At 33.9% G+C, this 21,127-nt stretch overlaps 1 protein-coding gene across 2 annotated transcripts in view; it reads left to right on the top strand.

Moving 5' to 3' along the window:
- The window catches only part of RFX3 (regulatory factor X3), a 329,303-nt gene that overhangs the window by 287,398 nt on the left and 20,778 nt on the right, over positions 1-21,127 (top strand). For both annotated transcript variants that reach the window (XM_081282601.1, XM_081282602.1), the window contains exons 14-15: positions 4,397-4,605; positions 14,904-15,057. In XM_081282601.1, coding sequence (XP_081138727.1) covers positions 4,397-4,605; positions 14,904-15,057 — 363 coding nt within the window. The remainder of the gene's footprint in view (positions 1-4,396; positions 4,606-14,903; positions 15,058-21,127) is intronic.

Here is a 21,127-nt window from a genome sequence, read left to right on the forward strand (position 1 = left end):
AGTTATGTTCATTGTGACTTTCATGGATTGGGTTCAAATTTTTGGTGTATATAACTTTTTTTCAATCTGTCGATTGATCTCTATATGCAAATATACACATATCCATATACACATGCAAACACATAACCATTAAAAGAACAAACCATCTTGGGTTTACAAATCTATTATTTACATATTTCAGTGGATTTACATTAATTGATTTACTGAGAATGACTACCAGAAATTGCCTTAAAATCTGTATTCTGATGTTTATTTCAAATATGTTTAAAAGTACCTTAAGAAAAGTTAAAGTAGCAAGACAATTTCTAATTTCAGAAAGTAATTTAAGCTCCATAACAGAAAAATATTTCTAATAATAATTTCTAATAATATCTGAAAATGTTGCTAAATGTTTTATCAGCATCATTTTCACATATGTAATTGTACATGTCTACAGTCTTATGAAGTATTGATACAAAGGAGTTCTTTCCTGGTTATATACACCAATCTTGAGAACACCTTTGCATATAAATGCTCAATGATATGTCTGCTCTACTACTTATCATCCACCCAGCAACTTGGAGGCTACCCTAACCTTTTTCTTCCTCTGATGTAAATTATCAAGTTTATTTGAGTCCACTATGTCAGTCATCCATGCTGAAACCTATCTATTAAGCACATGATCTCCAAAACATTTTCTTTTCTTCAGAGGACTGTGAATATAATGGTGAGCTCTTCATTTCACCCTACATTTTACTTGTCTGAGCTCTCTTCATTTTAATGAGTGGTCTCTTGCTCCAGGAAGCATATTTTGTCTTTAACTCTCCTGCTTTTTTCCTTTTCTGTTCTGAGCTTTTCCAGATTTCCCCAGGGTCCCTGCTTCCCATTCCATCATTATCACTATCCCCTATTCATTTGAGATATGTTCCTGTATATTCTAAGATTAACCTTAGTAAGATTGACAAATGTAAGGGTAAAGCTCTTGGAATAAGGAGACTTTAATTTGAAATGTAGGAGTCAATATTATAACATACTAAGAGCTTGAAAGTTTCTTTCAGGATTGGATACCCATAAATCTCTTTCTCTACTTCATTCTCCTCTAATTAAATCATCTTTCCTCATGCATTCAAGATAATTTTTCTATTGCAGTATAATTGGTTTTCTTTCTGCCTTAATTGATAGTTTTACAGAGGTATAGTTCTCTGGTTTTTTGAGCATAAATTGTTAGTTTTTCATCTATATTATGTGTTAAATGAATTGGATGTTGTGGACTGATAACCTAACTATTGAATATACTTGCATTTCTATATTTAAAAAGCATTCTGATTTTGAAGTTCCTGACTACTTATCTTTTGGGATATAATTTTTTTGTAAGTTAAGAATATATTTAAGTGTTCATCCTTAGCTTTTTCAACTATAAAATGGAAATGTCTAAATTTCTTTCACAAAGAAATATTTACAGTGTCATCCATTGTTAGCATGTATTCAATCTAGGGAGTAGTAAAATGAAGCATGGTAAAAAAACAGTTTGAAAAGCCAGATGATTGTACTGTGGTTTTATTCTCTAAATTAGGTATTAGATTATCATCGTCTCTTTGCAAAAACTAATTTCCACATATATAGTGAGTCTGAAATGATATTTTTCCATGGTACCAGTAAGTTCTTTACTCTCCTTTATCAATGCACAAGTCAAAAAACAACCTCCCCTACAAGGTAAGCATTTTCAGTTTGCAAGATGTAAATGTTCTAGAGATCTCTTGCACAACAAAGTACTTATATTAATACTACTATGCTGTACACTGAGAAATGATTAAAATGGTAAATGTTATGTGTTTTTATCACAATGAAAAAATGCTTAGACATTCATGAAAAGCCATACATAACCTTTCCCTATAACTTTTCTCAATGCATTTAATTCTTTCATTGGTAATCTTATGGACTCTTAAATTGATATAAAATTTCTGGAAGTCATTTTGTACTGTATATTAATATATCAACCTATTCTTATGTAGATTTGTCATACAGAAATAAGTGAAAAAGTAAGTAAAAATATAGTTACAAGATTGCTAATTCCAGATTTACAAGATTGCTAATTCCAGATTTATATTTAATAGTAAAATTTTGGGGCAAACAAATGTCTAAGTATACAGGATTGGTTATATAAAAATTCATTCACTCAACAGTAAGTATAGCTGTATATTTGCCTACATGGAATGACAGTTACATATCATTAAGTAGGATATCTTTTAATCCTCTTTTATTTTAGTTATTTGCATATGCATATGCATAAATAATATACAATATACATAAATATGTGTAAGTATTTAGAATAAGTATATTACAAATATAATAAAATATAAATACATGTGTACATAATATAGCATATGTACATATTATGAAATATTCATAGACACATATTTATATGCAATTAAAGCTTGAAATGTTTATACATCAACATATAGCTATCTTTTCTTTTTAGGTAGTCTTAATATTTTACTCCTTTTTTCTTATTTATATTTTCAATTTTTCTATAATAGTATTATAGTGTATTCACAATATTTAAAAGTAATATTTAGGAGGTAACATTCAGAAGAACTGATAATTAATTAGAGAAAAGAAAGAATGATAGATAGTACATGATATTATCAGTCAAGACATGGAAAACTCTGTAGTAGGTTTCTGTGGAAAAATAAAATGAATTGAATTTGGGGAAATCTGTATTTGAAATGTCTCTAGGTTGAAATGACCCTTGAATAAGTAAAGTCTATAAGATCAGATGAGATGCTAGAACTAAAAGAATGAGATTAGAGTTTTATTCTGTTTAAATTGTCAAATTGAATGAATTTGTTCTCCAAGAACATAGAATAAAAGCTATCAACACTGTTTTTAGAAAAATACATATTTAATGGAATATTACTCAGCATTAAAAGAGAATAAAATCATGGCATTTGCAAGTAAGTGGATGGAGTTGGAGAATATTATGCTAAGTGAAGTAAGCCAATCCCAGAAAACAAATTCTGAATGTTTTCTCTGATGTGAAGTGCTGATCCATAAAGGGGAGGCAGGAGGAGCATGGCAGAAATGGATGAAGTTTGGATAGGGCAAAGGAGAGGGAGGAGGAAGGAGGGAACTTGGGGGTAGGAAAAATGGTGGAATGAGATGGACATCATTACTCTAAGTACATGTATGAAGAAATTAATGGTGTGACTCTACTTTGTGTATAACCAGAGACATGAAAAATTGTGTTCTGTATGTGTAATGTGATTGAAATGCATTCTGCTGTCATATATTGTTACATTAAATAAATTAATTAATTTTAAAATATTACATATTTGTAGTGTCTTATGTTTAGAATTAGGACCTTCAGACACCTGTTCAAGAAACTCATCTTGGAAAAGTTATCTAGGCATAATAAACCCACTTTCAAAATACTTGTTAAATTTGTTTTTCTAATTTTATGTTTAGAAAAACAAGCCCACAAAGATTTAAATTAATTGCTTGAGGTCAGTTTGGTTGATTCAGAACTGAGATATTAAAATCTGTTTTTTTCAATCAGTTAAATAAATACTATTTTACCAAATAATTATATTTTAGCCCTGAGAGAATAGTTCTTTTAAAATATTTTTAAATAAAACACAGCACTAGAAACATCATATAACTTAAGGCAAGTACTGAAAAGTAATTGTAAAAGTTCTTATTTCCCTTACTATGGCCAAACATGAAACTTCCTAACCAGAATAAGAAGGAAAATTGCAATATCCAAATTATTTTGGCAGGTAGCATGTCAACATTTTCACAAAAGAGGAATTGTTGTTTTCAGTTCTGTGAACTAATTTGCATTCATAGTTTTGCTTTGATAACCCTTGAGATTTTTGTTCCCAATCTCCAAATTCCCACAGCATATGCTTCTACCTAGTACCATTCAGTGTTCGCTTTTATTTTAATCATAAGGGACCACTTTTGGACTGTTGAATCTATGTATCCATCTGATTTATTTTAAATCCTCTTATATGAATCATTTTTAAAGTTTTATCTGATGGGGAATGAGAAATTTTGAAGGCAGTATTAAAAGCATAGGATGAAACAACTTAGATACTATAGGTTCATAATTCCACTTTTCTTAAGTAGTCATGTATTCTAATCTCTTACACACAACTAATGTGGAAATACCAAGTTGTACTTTTATTTTTTTCAAATAAAACTTTTAAGTCACATAACTTTTTCATATACCATAATGAGCAAGAGCCGTATTAATCCATTCATGCTGAAAAGTTTTTTTTAATCTACAATTTCCTTCATCTATTTAACTCTTTGAAGCTATTATTGTAATTTCCCACTTGTGTCTGCTCTGTGTACTGACAGTCAATGAAAAGATGCTGAGTTGAAATTTTCCTTTGCTCTCTGTAAACTGTCCCAGGAACAGGCTTCCTGGGTGTGCCAGTGTGATGACAACATGGTTCAGAGACTAGAAACAGACTTCAAGATGACTCTTCAGCAGCAGAGCACACTGGAGCAGTGGGCTGCATGGCTTGACAATGTAATGATGCAAGCCCTGAAACCCTATGAAGGAAGACCCAGCTTTCCTAAAGCCGCCAGGCAGTTTCTACTGAAATGGTCTTTCTACAGGTATCATCTTAATTTTCCCTAAGTTTTCTTCATAGTGTATGTGTATGTGCGTGTGTGTGTGTGCACGCGCTCGCGTGTGTGCACGCACTTTTCAGACAAAAGAAATGAGTTTAGACTTTATGGGAACTTTCTGTTGTTAAGTATCTTCAGCCCAATCCATGTATTACAACATCATGATACTGAAGCAGGAGATTTAAGGAAGTTACTTTGGTGTTCTAGGAAAGGAAATCCTAGGACTCAAAGACCTCAGAAGGGATAATCTGAGATTCTATTCTGGGATAGGTTCAGCAATAGTCATAAAAAATATACAGCCCTTAATGCAACATGTATTAATCTTGAGCATTAACACCATTATTGTTTTGCTCTCATGTTCAATGATCCTCAAACTGTGATCCCTATGCCAGTAGCATCGATATCACTTGGAAACATGTTAAAAATGCAAATCTTTGGTCTCTTCTCCAAGCCTAGCTAAATCAGAATCTTTGGAGGTAAGGCCTAACAAACCATGTTTTGAAACCTTCCAGATAATTCTGATGCATGCTCCAGACCAATCAATTAATCAATCAATTACAACTGTTTTCAAACCTGGCTACATATCAGAAATCAGAATTAATATTTAAAAAAAAAAAAACAAACAGAGGGGAACCAAAGAAGGGAGAGAGGATAGGAATAGGAAAGACAGTAGAATTAATCTGGTATAATGTTCTATGTATACATATGAAATTACTTAAATGAACCCCACCAGCATGCCCACCCAAAACATGGGATTTTAATTAGAGTAAGATATATCCTAGGCTTGTATAATTTTATCAGAATGGATTGTACTGTCATGTATAACTAAGAAGAACCAATAAAATAAAATTTTTAAAAAATATAGGTGCCTCCTGAGACCTACTAAATCAAGTCTTGGTGGTCAGGAAGTAGTGATTAGGAGTGGGGATAGTCAGGATTGGGCCTTTTTCTTTTTTCCCTCCAGAATGCTATCTTGGTTGTTCTATGCACAGCCAGTAATCTGGAAGATAGTAACATAGCTTACTGATAGGATGAATCACTTTTTGACTAAAATAATGTAGATAGAAATTAATGTTTCTGTACAAATAGAAGTACCCCCAAAAGAGAAAGGATTTACTGATTATGGGATGTGTGATAGCAAATCAAATTGAGATGAGCAGCTGACAAAAGCTCTACCAAAGAGTTAAAAACATCATCTTTGACCTGTATTGGTTAACATTTATACTATATATATGTGGGATGGAATTGACAGATAAAGTTATATTTTACAAGTTAGATAACTTATATTATTAATCCTGGCATTTTTTCTTGTGGTAAGAGTTCATGTTTTTACTTCTTTAAATAAAGACAGCCCCCACTGACTTAAGCCTGAAAGCTATACCTACTTAGAGATATGGTTTATCTCTAGTTTAGATCTGTGCAACTATGAACATATCAGAAAATAGTAACCATAGGACATACCCATGTTTATGACTGTGGGTATACTGTGGTCATTGTCTGTGCATCATTGGTGAGTCCAAAGCTAGAGATAAGGAAGGAAAGCATACAAATAAGTAATAACAATTTAGTAACTAACACCGGTTGTGAACCAGTAAATCCAGACTCTTTTTTAGAACTTGTACCCTGTTTTACCCACCTTTATAAAAATGGAACCCAGAGGTCTTTTAATTTTTGTTACTTGCTTTTTTACATTAAGTGACTTTTCTTTCTCAACTAACTTTATTCTTACTTCTTAAACTGAAGTAGAGGTACAGATTCACTGGATATCTAGTTTGCTTATCCTTAATCCCTAAAAATTATCTTCTAGTGTGTAGCCTAGGGTAAAATGCAGTGAAGGAAAGTCTGGAAGTGTTTTGCTATTGTTTGGTTTTTTGTTTCTGCAATGGAATATATAATGTATATAATTCCATAGTTCTGCTTCATCTCTTTAGCTCACATAGTTTGAGAGTACAATGTCAAGATGTTGCCTGAATCCGTGACCCACTGGTGTGCTTTAGTGAAGGCACTTCTAGGTTAACAAGAAATGTTAGTTTTTCCTCAGTATACAGGGAAGTCTTGGAAAGCATCGTCATTGTGTGCTCAAAGTAAATGCAGCAATAGTAGAGGTCATGGTAGAATTCAATATTCATATTTGGGAACACTTCTTGAGAATATTTCAGGTATTTTCCCCATTTGCTCAAGGGTCAATATTTTATTCAGGTCTTTTCCCCAGAAAATAGTATAAATGGTATATGTGTTCCATGAATGATTGATGCAACAACAGCAACACTGATTGGCTCTTCCAAAATGTAAATGATCAAAGCAGAGACCATCCTGTGCATTAGAAAAAGCAAGGAGGTGGTTTTTTTGTTGTTTTTTCCTCCTTCTTCTTCTTCCTCCTCCTCCCCCCATTCTCTTCCTCCTCCTCCTAGCTTTCTATGCTGTTACTGTCAGGCTTGCTGTTACTCATTCCTATGGGTTTCTCCCCCTATATTTGGCTGATATTATTTTAGAAACATACCCCTGGAGCCTTGGTTTCCACAGAGATCTGTTGCAGGTATCTTGAAAGGAGGAAAAAAAATATTTCTTGTTCTCTGTAGCTATGCAAACCCAGTAGATCATTACTTGCTAGCCTCGTGTCCTCCCTGAGTTGGGTATAATTGGCTTGTTATTATTAGACACTATTATGGTTATTATTTTCATTTCAAAAGGACTTGAAGGCATGTAGTTCAGGGCCACAGAGGAAAGGCACATTCAGACAGATGCATACCTCCTGCTGGTAGGCAAAGTCAATAGCTTAAAAACTTAAGACTCTTTAATAACTGAACTGTGGTTTACTGAGGCATAAGAACATATTGAATAATGAAAACTGCATTCACAAACTATCAGGGAAGCAGGATGAGAGTATTTATAAAAATGTTTTTGGCATTGTAAATGCCAAGAATTTGTACATTTGTAAATGCCATTGTAAATTTGGCAGTCACATTCATAGACCCTTTATGTTCTGAAATCAGATACTTAACCTCCTAATTTCTAAAATTCTGTATATATATTTACATGCACAAAAATATAGAAATGAACTGGCAGTGAATCATGCTAGCAGCAGTTGATCTATTGCTGCAAATACACTCTGCTCCAAATGCAATCTCTCCTTGCCTTACCTGGCTTTGAATGGCTAATATTGACTTTCTGGAAGATAGGAAAAGAGCCACTGCCTTTCTTGGGCAGAAATGGAGACGTTATATGGGCCATTACTCAGCTTGTGTGTCTTTTGGGTGATAGAAGAAAGCATTCCTCAGGGTTACTTTGAAGATCATCCAAATATTCCATTTTTTAAAAGAACAAAAATACTATGGCATTGGCCTGGCATGTGCAAGGCCCTGAGTCCAAACCTAGCACTGCAGAAAAAAAAAAAAAAAAGAAAAGTGCAGCTTTCATGCTTGTCTTGGAAAAGGACACAGGGAACCTAGGAACAAATGGACAATATAAAAATCTTCCAAAAAATACTTTTTTGATTTTACTTTATAATTCAGAGTTCACATTGAGTCAGGGTTATGATAGTCTCACCTTTTTCCTTAGAAAGGATGTGATGCATCCTCAAATATGCAGAAAGGGGATTGTATCATATAGTAGGGTATATGTTTCAATTCCTATACCATTGACTTATAAGGATAAATACACAAAGGTATTTCTCAATTATTATAAAATAATTAATGTTTACAACTCTGTTTTTTTTAAGGAGTTGAATTCATGGTAACTTAGCAACATGACACTTAATGGAGTTAATTTTGCAACACACCTGAATTGGATAATACCTTTCCAATTAAACTATTAATTCTGTCATTTAATATTTGGCACTAGGGCAGAAGCCCAACACAGCGAGAATGAAGTACACCTAGCACTGATGATGCAATCCAACTGATTCTTTTTTAAACATATAACAATAATTTCATGACATGCCCTTTAGTGATTTTTTTTTTTTTTTTAATACTGGGGGGCTGGGGTTGTGGCTCAGTGGTAGAGCGCTCGCCTAGCACGTGTGAGGCCCTAGGCTCGATCCTCTGCACCACATAAAAATAAACAAAATAAAGGTATTGTATACAACTAAAAAATAAATATTAAAAAACCCTGGGTATTATAATTGAAAATCAGCAAAGTTTTAAAATTTTTCCAACAGAATTGAGTATTAGATGTACATTTTTTGTTGAAATAAAGTGACCGTTTAACAGATCAAAAATTTCCAAAATACTTAGAATAAAATCCAAAGGCCTTGTCACAAGATCCACACAGTCCAGCTACTGGTAACCTCCAGACCCAATTATGTGTTATTTTCTTTGCTTGCTGTTCTCCAATCATATGTGCCTTCTGGCCTTTCTTTAAACACAACAAACAGTTCTACCTCGAGGTCAGGGAAACTTTCTGCCAAGGAAACTCTTCACCTATGTGTTCCTGTGGTTCATTCCGACACTTCAGACCAATTTCAACTCAGATACCCATCTCCTCAGAAAAAAATTTTTATCTACTTGTATTTTTATTGAATTTTACTCCTACTATAAAGTAAATTGTTGAAACTAAAATTATTTTTCTCATTTGTTTTAAAATAAGACTCTGACATAGAGTGGGAACATAATATTTAGTGCATGAATAAATGTAAATTCTCTTGGAAAAAATTAATTGACTTTACAAGTCTGTAATGATATTGGAGAATTATTGCTAACATTCTTCTTAAATCATTTACCTGATTTCAGGATTATTATATTTTAAGAAAAATATAAAGGCCTAAAATTTGAATTTAGAAATATTTAAACAAAGAATTCATTTTATGTTTGTGATATTTATCCCTCCCAAAATTTCTGGACTTCAATTGAGTCATAATTATTTTTGTATAATATAATGAAAGTTATATTTTAAAACAAAGATTTTTTAGATTATTTATTTTAAGTTGTTATATATGACAGCAAAATGCATTTCAATTCATATTATACATATACAACATGATTTTTCATGTTGTACACATAGTAGAGTTACACCATTCGTGTCTCATATGTGAATTTAGGGTAATGATGTCCATCTCATTCCATCATATTTCCTACTCTCAAGCTCCCACCCTTCCCCTTCTTCCCTTTTGCCCTATCTAAAGGTCCTCCATCCCCCCATGCTGACCCCGCATCCCCACTATGAGTCAGCATCCTCATATTAGAGAAAACATTCAGCATTTGGTTTTTGGGGGATAGTCCTTTTTTGGCTTATTTCACTTAGCATAATATTCTCCATTTCCATCCATTTACCTGCAAATGCCATGATTTTGTTCTCTTTTAATGCTGCGTAATATTCCATTGTGTATATATACCACATTTTCCCTATCCATTCATCAACTAAAGGGCATCTGGTTTGGTTCTACAATTTAGCTATTGTGAATTGTGCTGCTATAAACATTGATGTTGCTGTGCCCCTGTAGTAAGCTGTAAAACAAATATTTTTATTACAAAATTAATATGTTTCATATTAGATAATCTGGAAAATTTTAAAAACTATATATACAAAGATTAAATTAAATTACCCATAATTTCACTATGCCCACCCCCTAATAAAAACACTGGTAAAATATTTTCTTTGATATTAAATAAAATTGAGATCCAGTTGCTTACCAAAGATTATTACCTGTATTTTTCCTTGAATATCTGTCATTTAACATTATGCATTGAGAATTTCTTGTCATTACCTCCAGAAACATACTATACTCCTATAGGAGATATTTTCCAAGACCTTTAGTGTATGCCTAAAACCAAGGGCAATACCAAACCCTACACACACACACACACACACACACACAAACATACACACACACTTTGCTTTTTCCTACACATTTATACATACATAAGATAAAGTTTGACTTGCAATTAGACACAATTAGAGTTTAATGACACTAATAAAAATAGAATCACTATTCTGTAAGGAAAGTTTTGCGAGTATGGTGGGTGTGGATTCTCTCCCTCATAATCTTATTATATTTACCCTTCTTATGATGAAGTGAGATGATACAAAGCCTATATGAGGAGATAAAATGAGAGGAATAACAGGACTATTGTGACATACCATGGTGTTAGGCTACTTCATCATAAGGGTTACTTGAGTACAAACACTGTGATGTTGCAAGAGTTTGATCTAATGAATGATACAGCTATGAGTGAGTAACAGGTGGGTTACATATGTGGTGTGGATACATTAAATACTCACATCTTGGGTAGGACAGCATAAGATTTCATTGTGACTCAGAATGTCACACAACTTAAACTTATGATTAATTTATTTCCTAAGTTTGCCTTTTCGCATTTTAAGATTGAGGTTGACTATGGGTAACCATAGAAAAGTAAAACTATAGGCAAGGAGGGGCCACTGTCATTTTTAATGGCCACATAATATATGTGTCATACATGATTTAAACATTCCCTTATTTTCTTCTTCTTGGACATTTTGATGGTTTTTAGTGTTTTGATAGAATTTTTAAAAATTACTGATTATCTTTGTATACAGTTATACATATATCTTAAGATAAATATTTTAAAATGACTAATGCTATTCAATGAAGTGTGCAATTTTACTATTAATAAAGTATTAAGATAATTAGATATTCTCATTTACTTAGGGTTAGGATTTTGTAAATGATATAAAGGTGTTTTGTGTAAATCAGCTTTTACATGTTGATTCTTTAACCTAATATCATATAATAGATGTTCCCATGTTAGCAAATATGTCTTCCTTATTTTTGTAACTATTGTATATAATTCTGGATATAATGAGCCATAATTTGTTTAATCAGCATCCTACTAGTGGATATTTAATTTTTCTCACTAATACAATTATTGCTTTAACTAAAACTAACCTTACTCATTTGCATAAATATCTAGAATTAGAATCACTAAATAAAAGGATTTAACATCTTAAATTTTGACAAATTCCTCTCTACAAAAGATTTGTTGATTTATACTTGTGGAGATAGTAGAGTTCTTTTCTCAAACTCTCTGTAACACTGGGTCTTGTAATCTCCTTCAGTATGATAGGTAATGGGTGGTGTCTTGCTTTAATTTTCATTTTCTATAATTTCAAATAAAATTAGTCTTATTTTTGTATGTTTGTTAGCCATTTGTCTTCTCTGGGCTGTATTTTAAATATTTACTTTTTTTCAGCAAGATGGATGCAGTTAAGTGTGAGTGTTTTGGTCTTGCATTATTTTCAAAATTATTGTCTTTAAGTTGGTGTTAAGGGACAAAATGTAATCTAACATTTCATTGTTACTCTTGTTTTATTTTTTCCTGTGTTTTTTATGTAGAGGATTCTTTAATTTTTTTTTCCAAAGGGAAAGATCTTTCATTTAAAATAGTAATTATGTTCATGTAAATTATTTTTACATATTTGTGATATACTACTGAATTTTAGGAAAGACAAGAATAGAATTATAAACAGAATTTTGTCATATTTCTTTGGTACATAAATGAAGATATTCTTTTTAAAGTTATCTACCTTTAAAGTAGAGTTCTAAACTTAAGGAATCTGTTTAAGTATTTGACTGTAAGGAATCATGTACTGGAACTACTATTTATGATAATGAATATATTATTAACTCTAATCTATGTAACAATGTAGTAACCATGTACAGTATTCCTACCTTATTCATGAGGGATGCATTCCAATATCCCCACTGGCTGCTTGAAAGCACATATAGTACTGAACCATAAAATGTAATGCCTTGTCTACTTACCAGGTTCTGTCTCTAACCTTTGCAGTTTGAGATATGACAACAAATCTAGCACAAATTTCTTCTTTATTTTCAATTTCACAGATGATTTCTTCTTACTATAGATTAGCAGTCTCAGTATACAATTTTTGCTTCCTTAAGTCACAGATCTTCATCTTTTCACTTAAATAAATCACCTTACCGTTCTTCTTTCACATATCTAAATGACCAGCTCATTGGGACCATTCTTAAGAAAGATAAGTGTTACTTGCATGCAAGTGTTGTAATACTGTCATAGATCTGATAAATAAGACAGGTACTAAGTAACTAACAGGCAGATGCATACACAGTATGGATATACTGAACAGGATGAGTCACATCCCGGGCAACAAGGAGCAGGATGTCAGGAGATTTCATCACACAACTCAGAAGCATCCACAATTTCTGGAATTCTCATTTAATATTTTCAGACTATAGTTGACCACATGTAATGAAGCTAAGGAGATCAAAACTACAGGTAAAAGATAACTATTTTACTTTATCTCAATTTGCTCTCAGTCTAACTTTTGAGCCTTAAAAAAAGTTTATGTAATCACAACCAAGATCACATAGTGGCAACCTGAATCTAACTCTAAATGAGTGGTTTCTATTTTATTTTGTACATAGATCCACAGAAATGAGAGGTCCCCTGTCATCGGCATATAGCAATCCCCATTCTTACTGCCATAAACAAATGAGAATAAGCTCAGCTCCTCCTATTCTATATATTATAACTACAATCACTTAAACATTTGAGTCATGTTCTATTCATTCATAAGTTGATTTCACATTCTTTAGGTCATTTTATCTTGAAATAACCATATGAGTTAGACAAGACTAAAAGCATTTCTTTCATTTTTCTCCCAAGAGGAAAAGACAGTGTCAGGGAAATTATTTACTGGAGGTCAGCAGTCAATGAAAAGCAAGAATCAGAATCCAGGGCTTCTGAGTTTTAGATGTACAATAATGATCTGTCATTTGTCAAATTAAATCTATAGAATTTGAGGTATTGATAGCTTCTGTTTTAAAGAGGTTAAAAATGAAGCAGAAAAATGAACTATAGTCTTTTTTTCTTTTTTTATTGATTATTTAAAGCATTACATAGCTCATGATATATCATCTTTCATACATTTGACTCAAATTGTGTTTTGAACTCCCATTTTCACCCCAAATACAGATTGCAGAATCACATCTGTTACATATTCACATTTTTACATAATGCCATATTAGTGACTGTTGTATTCTGCTACCTTTCCTATCCCCTACTATCCCCCTCCCCTCCCCTCCCATCTTCCCTCTCTACCTCCCCTGCTGTTGTTCAATTCTCTCCCTTTTTTTCCTTCCCCCTTGCCCCTCATAACCTCTTATAATTTTATGTATCATTGAAGGTCTCCTACTATTTCCATGTGCTTTCCCTTCTCTCTCCGTTTCTCTCCCCCCATTCGTCTTTGTTTACTGTAGTCTTTTCCTCATGCTCTTCCTTCCTGTTCTATGAACTATAGTCTTATGATTTTCATTTTTCCTGCATTTTATGATTCTTCATTGGAAAACAAGGCCTGAAATATCAGGCTTACATTTGTGAGATTCTGTCTCTTCCTACTGAGGCTATGATGGCTCTTTTAGTATTTATAGGCCAAAAATCTTAAAGACCACTGAATTAAAGTGATGAAAACTATACCTGCATAAATATATATACATCATTCTGGGTCTAAGTTACAAATATTAAAGAAGTTTAAAGTACATGAACAATCAAAATGATTAGTACATCATTCAGGAGGCCAGGATTTTGTTTTGGGCTCATTTCTATTTTGAATAGCTTATTAGTAGTATTTTATTAATATTGTTCATACTTGGGTATTAATATAAATTAAATGTTCACATTTTTCGAAGTTAAGTATTTTGTAACTCCCAATTCTACTAGAAAAACACCTTAAATGAAAATCAGTAAGAAACTGGAATCATTAAATGATTTTGCCTTCTTAACAACACTTGCTGGAATCCCTATACATACTTAGCTACATTTTGTATGGTTACACCTGGGAACTTTGCTTAGTGTTTTTGTACCCTTTGTCTGGCACAAATACGTATTTTTCTAAAATTATATCCTGAAGATCATTATCATTTAGAGATAACAGAATGCTTACTACATAATCAGTAAGGTTTTTACTTTGAGTTGCTTTTTCTTATGTTGATGATGAGTTAACAGCTTTTCAAAAAAGTTTTTGTTCAATTCTGATCCATTCTTGAGTTTAATGAAACAGGTAGACAGACCTATAATGGTAAAATGGTTTTCCCCACTGAAAATCTGTCTACTCTAATAAGGATCAGACCTTTGGGAGAGTTACCTGTTTGCCATTCTATTTTAAATGAGTTGAGCCAAATGCTTTCAATAATGAATTTATTTCCTGGCAAGTTTCTTGCTGTACCAACCACATAGGCTCCCAACTTAACTTCTGTTAAGAGAAAAAAAAAAGTTGAACTCTAACCCTCATCACTAACATTGGCTGCATATATGTCTTTTCTCTTGGCACAGCTCAATGGTTATTCGGGATTTAACCTTGCGCAGTGCTGCTAGCTTTGGCTCCTTCCACCTGATCCGTCTACTCTACGATGAATACATGTTCTACTTAGTAGAGCATCGTGTTGCTCAGGCAACAGGAGAGACACCCATAGCAGTCATGGGCGAGGTAAGGAGGATAAAAGAACTATGACCCACTGGGTTGTTGTGTGTTTTTTTTTTTTTTTTAACAATCTGAATTACATTTAAATCTAAGTGTGATAATTATTGATTAAAGCAATGTTTCATAACCAAGTGAGTCTCAGACTCTAGAGGGGCTATGTAATTATTGCAAAGTATCCTTAAATCTCCCTGTTCATGTTTGTTTTTAATCCAAGGATTCTAAAATTGTAGATTATATCATGTTAAAGGTCATAGAATGTTTTGCTACTTTATGTAAGAGTCAATGCAAAAGAAAGCTTGAGACCCACTGGACTTAAAAAAAAAATCTATTGAGTGGAAATAAGAAAGATTAATGCTTCTGATAAAGCTAGGGCTGGGAATATAAAGGAAAGATTAAATATTTTATAGACTCTTTATTTTACCTATTCTTCAAGAAGAAAATGAATAATTCTATTTTGGAAGGATGATGGTGGTGATGATTATGGTGACACTTATAATAGCTAGCATGTTTTAGACACTATGTACCAGGCATAGTTTTAAGTTCGTCACACATAATAAAACATTAGCAATTACAACAATTTTTTGAGATAGGTTCTTCTTTATCCTGTTCTTCAGATCAGCTTCTGAAGTTTATGCAGAAAGCTCAAACAGAGAGATTAAATGGTAAAATAGCTAAAATATGGTAGAGACTTTTTTTTCAAACACAATCTCATTTTCAAGCCCACGTTTCTAACCACTGACATTGTGTGTTGGGGGGAATCTTTTAAATAATTGCTAAATAGTAACTAAAATGTCTTATCTTTGACAAATATCAAAAAGCAAAATTCTGAAGCTAATATAACTAAGAGTATAATGAGGGATATGTGCAAATGCTCAAATGATTCAGTGCTGGCTCATTTTATCACATTGAAAAAGGTTCTTTATATTGTGATGAATTATACCAGGCCAGACAGAAATTACTCAAAACAGTAATGAAATCATTTTCATTTTTAAGCTATTTATGTGTGTTTATTTAAGTAAGAAATACTGAAGGTAAATATTATTAGATGTTTTTCTTAATTTAATAAAATAAAAGCATAAATAAAATTATCAAAGTACTTCAAGGATGTCATAAGCATTCTAGTATGAATAAAATACATGTCAAACATGTTCATAATGTCAGTTAAAATACTCATCATTTCCTTTTCTCTATAATTCCTCATAGTGTACTCGGTGGTCTTTATATGATGTTCTCCAGTGGTGATTTTGCTTACATGATGCCAAATGGATATGTGTGAATTTAAGCAAGAATCACTACAGCTTTAAATATTAGACAGAACTTCATGTCACCAAAAAGTCTGAACTTTTCTTAGATTTGACTCTCCCTTCTTGCTTCTTTCTTTAGTTTTTGTGTAGATGTCTTGTTGTCAAATGCCCTATAGGCATGTAGATTAAGTACTATAAGATTTCTTGACTCAAGGTTCAAGATTTCTGAAGTGGACCCACATTTCAGTATATTCAACACATTGGCCATCCACTTCATATGCTCCAGGGCTTCTTTAACAGAATGAGCAGGATGTGATAACAGGAATTCTCTTCAGCACCATGTATCCACATAATCCTACTTCGTTATCTCTGCTTTCCTTGCATCTCTAGGTAAAAAGGCAGTGACAGCTTTGCAAACTCCTATATGCTTGTACAGGAAGTACTGCACCATAATTAAAAGGGACTGCATGATCAATCTAATAACTAATCATTTAATAGGCATCTTATTTTGCAACATGTAAACAATATAAATGAATATGACAGATTGTCACATAAGGCAAAAATATATGAATAAATCTAAATGAAAAAATAAGACATACAGTACCTTTGTAATATCAAAGATTTAGATACATCTCCTGAATTATTTGTTTACTGTGCCCATACCCAGTTTGTAGAAACATATTTGATCTGTCTGTGTTCATCAATTATTCAGCCCAGCAGTCAAATTAAGGCTAATTTTCTAGGTTTGTTCTTCCCATATAACACTGATACTTCATGGACCTGTTGGCTATGGTCATATTATTATATCAAAAATTTCTTGTTTGGGGAGATAAAGGAGAAGGAACTTCAAGAAAGAAGAACCTGTTTTCTCATGTTCCCTTTACATGTTATACCAAGTCTATCCTACATTTTCCCCTTAGGATGACTTTTTTTTTTCAAACATCAAATCGAGAAGTGCTTGTATACCCTTTGGGAACAATAGGTCAGGCCCAAATCTTTTGAAATCCATACAATTTACCATTACCCTGAATTGCAGCAAAAGATTTTTAATAATTAGTAATCACAACCAGCATAACAATAGTAATAATTGTCACTATGGAGCTTATTATACACATGCACTTAGTTAGATTAAACGTTTCTAATTGCTCTTTCTCAGTAAATGGCACATGATTTACATGATGACATGCTAGATTCCTAAACAGCATCTTTTGCATGTCCTTCTATCTGGACCTTTGTCTACAACCAATTACTAGGTCTTCTCATTCTCAAATCTTTTGCAGTGCAATCATTATCATCTGTCAAAAATGCAAAACTAATCATATTATCCCCCACTTAAAACTCCTTAGTGAGTTTTCCTTTTGTTAATGAAGAAAATTCTTCCCTTGATACACTAGGTCTTGTGTAATCTGGCTCTGCCTCTCTGATTAACCTCAACCTCCTACTCCTACTCATTCTCTTGCAATCAAAGTAGCATCTTCCCTGTTCTCATTCACCAAGCTCATTTTGTCGTGGACCACTATGTGAATGGTTCCTCCTACCTAGAACCCTTTGTTCACCTCCATGGCCGATATAACTCCTACTTTGTGTCTAAATAACAGTTTCTCAGAGAGGCCTAATTCCCCCAAATTATATTAGATGGTCCTATATTAAAGAAAGGGACAATTATTCTAGCTTGGGAGGACCAGGGAAGGTCTTCCTTGGGAAGGCTTTCCCAAGGAAATGATGTTTGAAGTGATAAAGGCCAAAAAGAAATAACTAGTGAAGCTAGAGAGAATCTGGAAGCAAGAGGTTAAGACCACAAAGGCACAGGGAAGTACACATAAGTCATATCTGAGATGGGTGGGAACACAGATATAATGGGAAATTATCATGGAAAATCATTTAATTTGACATTGTCCTGGAAGGACGCAGCCACTTAGGGGCTGCCCCCGCCAGGTGTACATGGAGCTGGAGCAGGGCAAGAACGCAGACTTCTGGCGGGACATGACCATCGTCACCGAGGATGAGATCTCCAAACTCCGCAAGCTGGAGGCCTCGGGCAAGGGGCCAGGTAACTGCGGCCAGCATTGCCCCAGCCAGGGACCTGGGGGATGGCAGGCATGTTCCTGGAGCACAGGCAGCCCCTCCAGGTCCTGAGGTCCTGGTGCCTGTGCAGTCTCCACCGCCTTGTTGTCATTTGGGGGCAGTGGAGGCTCAGGCCCTGGTTGAGCATCTTCAACAAATGGTGCTGGGAAAACTGGAAATCCATATGCAACAAAATGAAACTGAATCCCTTTCTCTGGCCATGCACAAAAGTTAACTCAAAATGGATCAAGGAGCTTGATATCAAACCAGAGACAAGGCATCTGATAGAAGAAAAAGTTGGCTACGACCTACATACTGTGGGGTCAGGCTCCAAATTCCTCAATAGGATACCCATAGCACAAGAATTAATATCTAGAATCAACAAATGGGACTTGCTCAAACTAAAAAGTTTTTCTCTCAGCAAAAGAAACAATAAGAGAGATAAATAGGGAGCCTACATCATGGGAACAAATCTTTACTCCTCACACTTCAGATAGAGCCCTAATATTCAGAGTATATAAAGAACTCAAAAAATTAGACAATAAGATAACAAATAACCCAATCAACAGATGGGCCAAGGACCTAAACAGACACTTCTCAGAGGAGGACATACAATCAATCAACAAGTACATGAAAAAATGCTCAACATTGCTAGCAGTCAGAGAAATGCAAATCAAAACCACCCTAAGATATCATCTCACTCCAGTAAGATTGGCAGCCATTATGAAGTCAAACAACAAGTGCTGGCAAGGATGTGGGGAAAAGGGTACACTTGTACATTGTTGGTGGGACTGCAAATTGGTGCAACCAATTTGGAAAGCAGTATGGAGATTTCTTGGAAAGCTGGGAATGGAACCACCATTTGATCCAGCTATTCCCCTTCTGGGTCTATTCCCTAAAGACCTAAAAACAGCATGCTACAGGGACACTGCTACATCGATGTTCATAGCAGTACAATTCACAATAGCAAGATTGTGGAAGCAACCTAGATGCCCTTCAATAGACGAATGGATAAAAAAAAATGTGGCATTTATACACAATGGAGTATTACTCTGCATTAAGAAATGACAAAATTATAGAATTTGGAGGGAAATGGATGGCATTAGAGCAGATTATGCTAAGTGAAGCTAGCCAATCCCTAAAAAACAAATGCCAAATGTCTTCTTTGATACAAGGAGAGTAACTAAGAACAGAGTAGGGAAGAAGAGCATGAGAAGATGAATAACATTAAACAGGGATGAGAGGTGGGAGGGACAGGGAGAGAGAAGTGAAATTGCTTGGAAATGGAAGGAGACCCTTAGGGTTATACAAAATTACATACAAGAGGAAGTGAGGGGAAAGGGAAAAATAATACAAGGGGGAGAAATGAATTACAGTAGAGGGGGTAGAGAGAGAAGAGGGGAGGGGAGGGGAGGGGAGGGGGGATGGTAGAGGATAGGAAAGGCAGCAGAATACAGCAGTCATGAGTATGTCAATATGTAAATCATTGGAAGTGTAACTGATGTGACTCTGCAATCTGTATACGGGGTAAAAATGGGAGTTCATAACCCACTTGAATCAAAGTGTGAAATATGATATATCAAGAACTATGTAATGTTTTGACCAACCAATAAAAATAAAATAAAATTGAGACCTCCTGGAGCGTGAGGAGCTGACGAATTAAAAAAAAAAATTCAAAAGTGAAGAGGAAGAATTGGATTAGGATATCTCCCATGTAATCATAGTGTACCAAGCACCATTCCAAATATATACATTAATTTAATTTAAAACCCTGTTGAGCCAGGCTCAGTGGCACATGCCTATAATCCCTGCTGCTCAGGGAGCTAAGACAGGAGAATCAAGAGTTCAAAGCCAGCCTTAGCGACCTCGAGGTGCTATGCAACTCAGTTTTTTCAAACACATAATCTAATTTTCAAGCCCATGTTTCTAACCACTAACATTGTGTATTGGGGGGAATCTTTTAAATAATTGCTAAATAGTAACTTAAATGGCTTATCTCTAAATAAAAACAAAATAGGGCTGGGGATATGGCTCAGTGGTAAAGTGCCCCTGAGTTCAAACCCTGGTATTAATACCGCCCCCCCAAAAAAAAAAAACCCCTGTTGAATAGATACTGTTATACTTATTTTACTATAATGAAATGAGACACAGAGCCATTTTATAACTGACCCAAAGTCACATTAGGGGTTGAGACCACGAAGGCACAGGGAAGCACACATAAGTCATATCTGAGACCAGAAAGAACACAGAACCTGTAAAATCAGATCCTGAAATGCAGTTTGGCACCAGAGTATTTGCTGTTAATTTACCATGTTTATTACATGCTCCCAGCCAGGCTGGGATAGAATTGGAACAAAAACAGTTCAGAAGTCAAAAGGGCAAACCTATAAAATAGTCACAGACTTAGCTGGGCTTTTGATTTGTCTTTATTGATGCTCTGAGAGGTGTCAAAGAGCTACATATGCTCACAGAAAGAAAAAAAAGGTTTTCCTTTTAAAGTAATTTAAGAACAATTAAAGTATCTTTTCTTTTAATATGAACTTAATAAATGAATTTTAAATCTAACATTATGCTATTTGAGCAAGAACAAGAGAGCAACCATGTTAAACAAAATATGGAAGCATAAAAGTATTTGGGGTAAAAATGGGAGTTCATAACCCACTTGAATCTAATGTATGAAATATGATATGTCAAGAGCTTTGTAATGTTTTGAACAACCAATAAAAAATAGATTAAAAAAAATATATTATTTTTACATTCACTGTAAC

The sequence above is a fragment of the Spermophilus citellus genome, assembly GCF_964194105.1.
Source record: "Spermophilus citellus genome assembly, chromosome: 2".
In the NCBI taxonomy this organism is placed as follows: domain Eukaryota; kingdom Metazoa; phylum Chordata; class Mammalia; order Rodentia; family Sciuridae; genus Spermophilus; species Spermophilus citellus.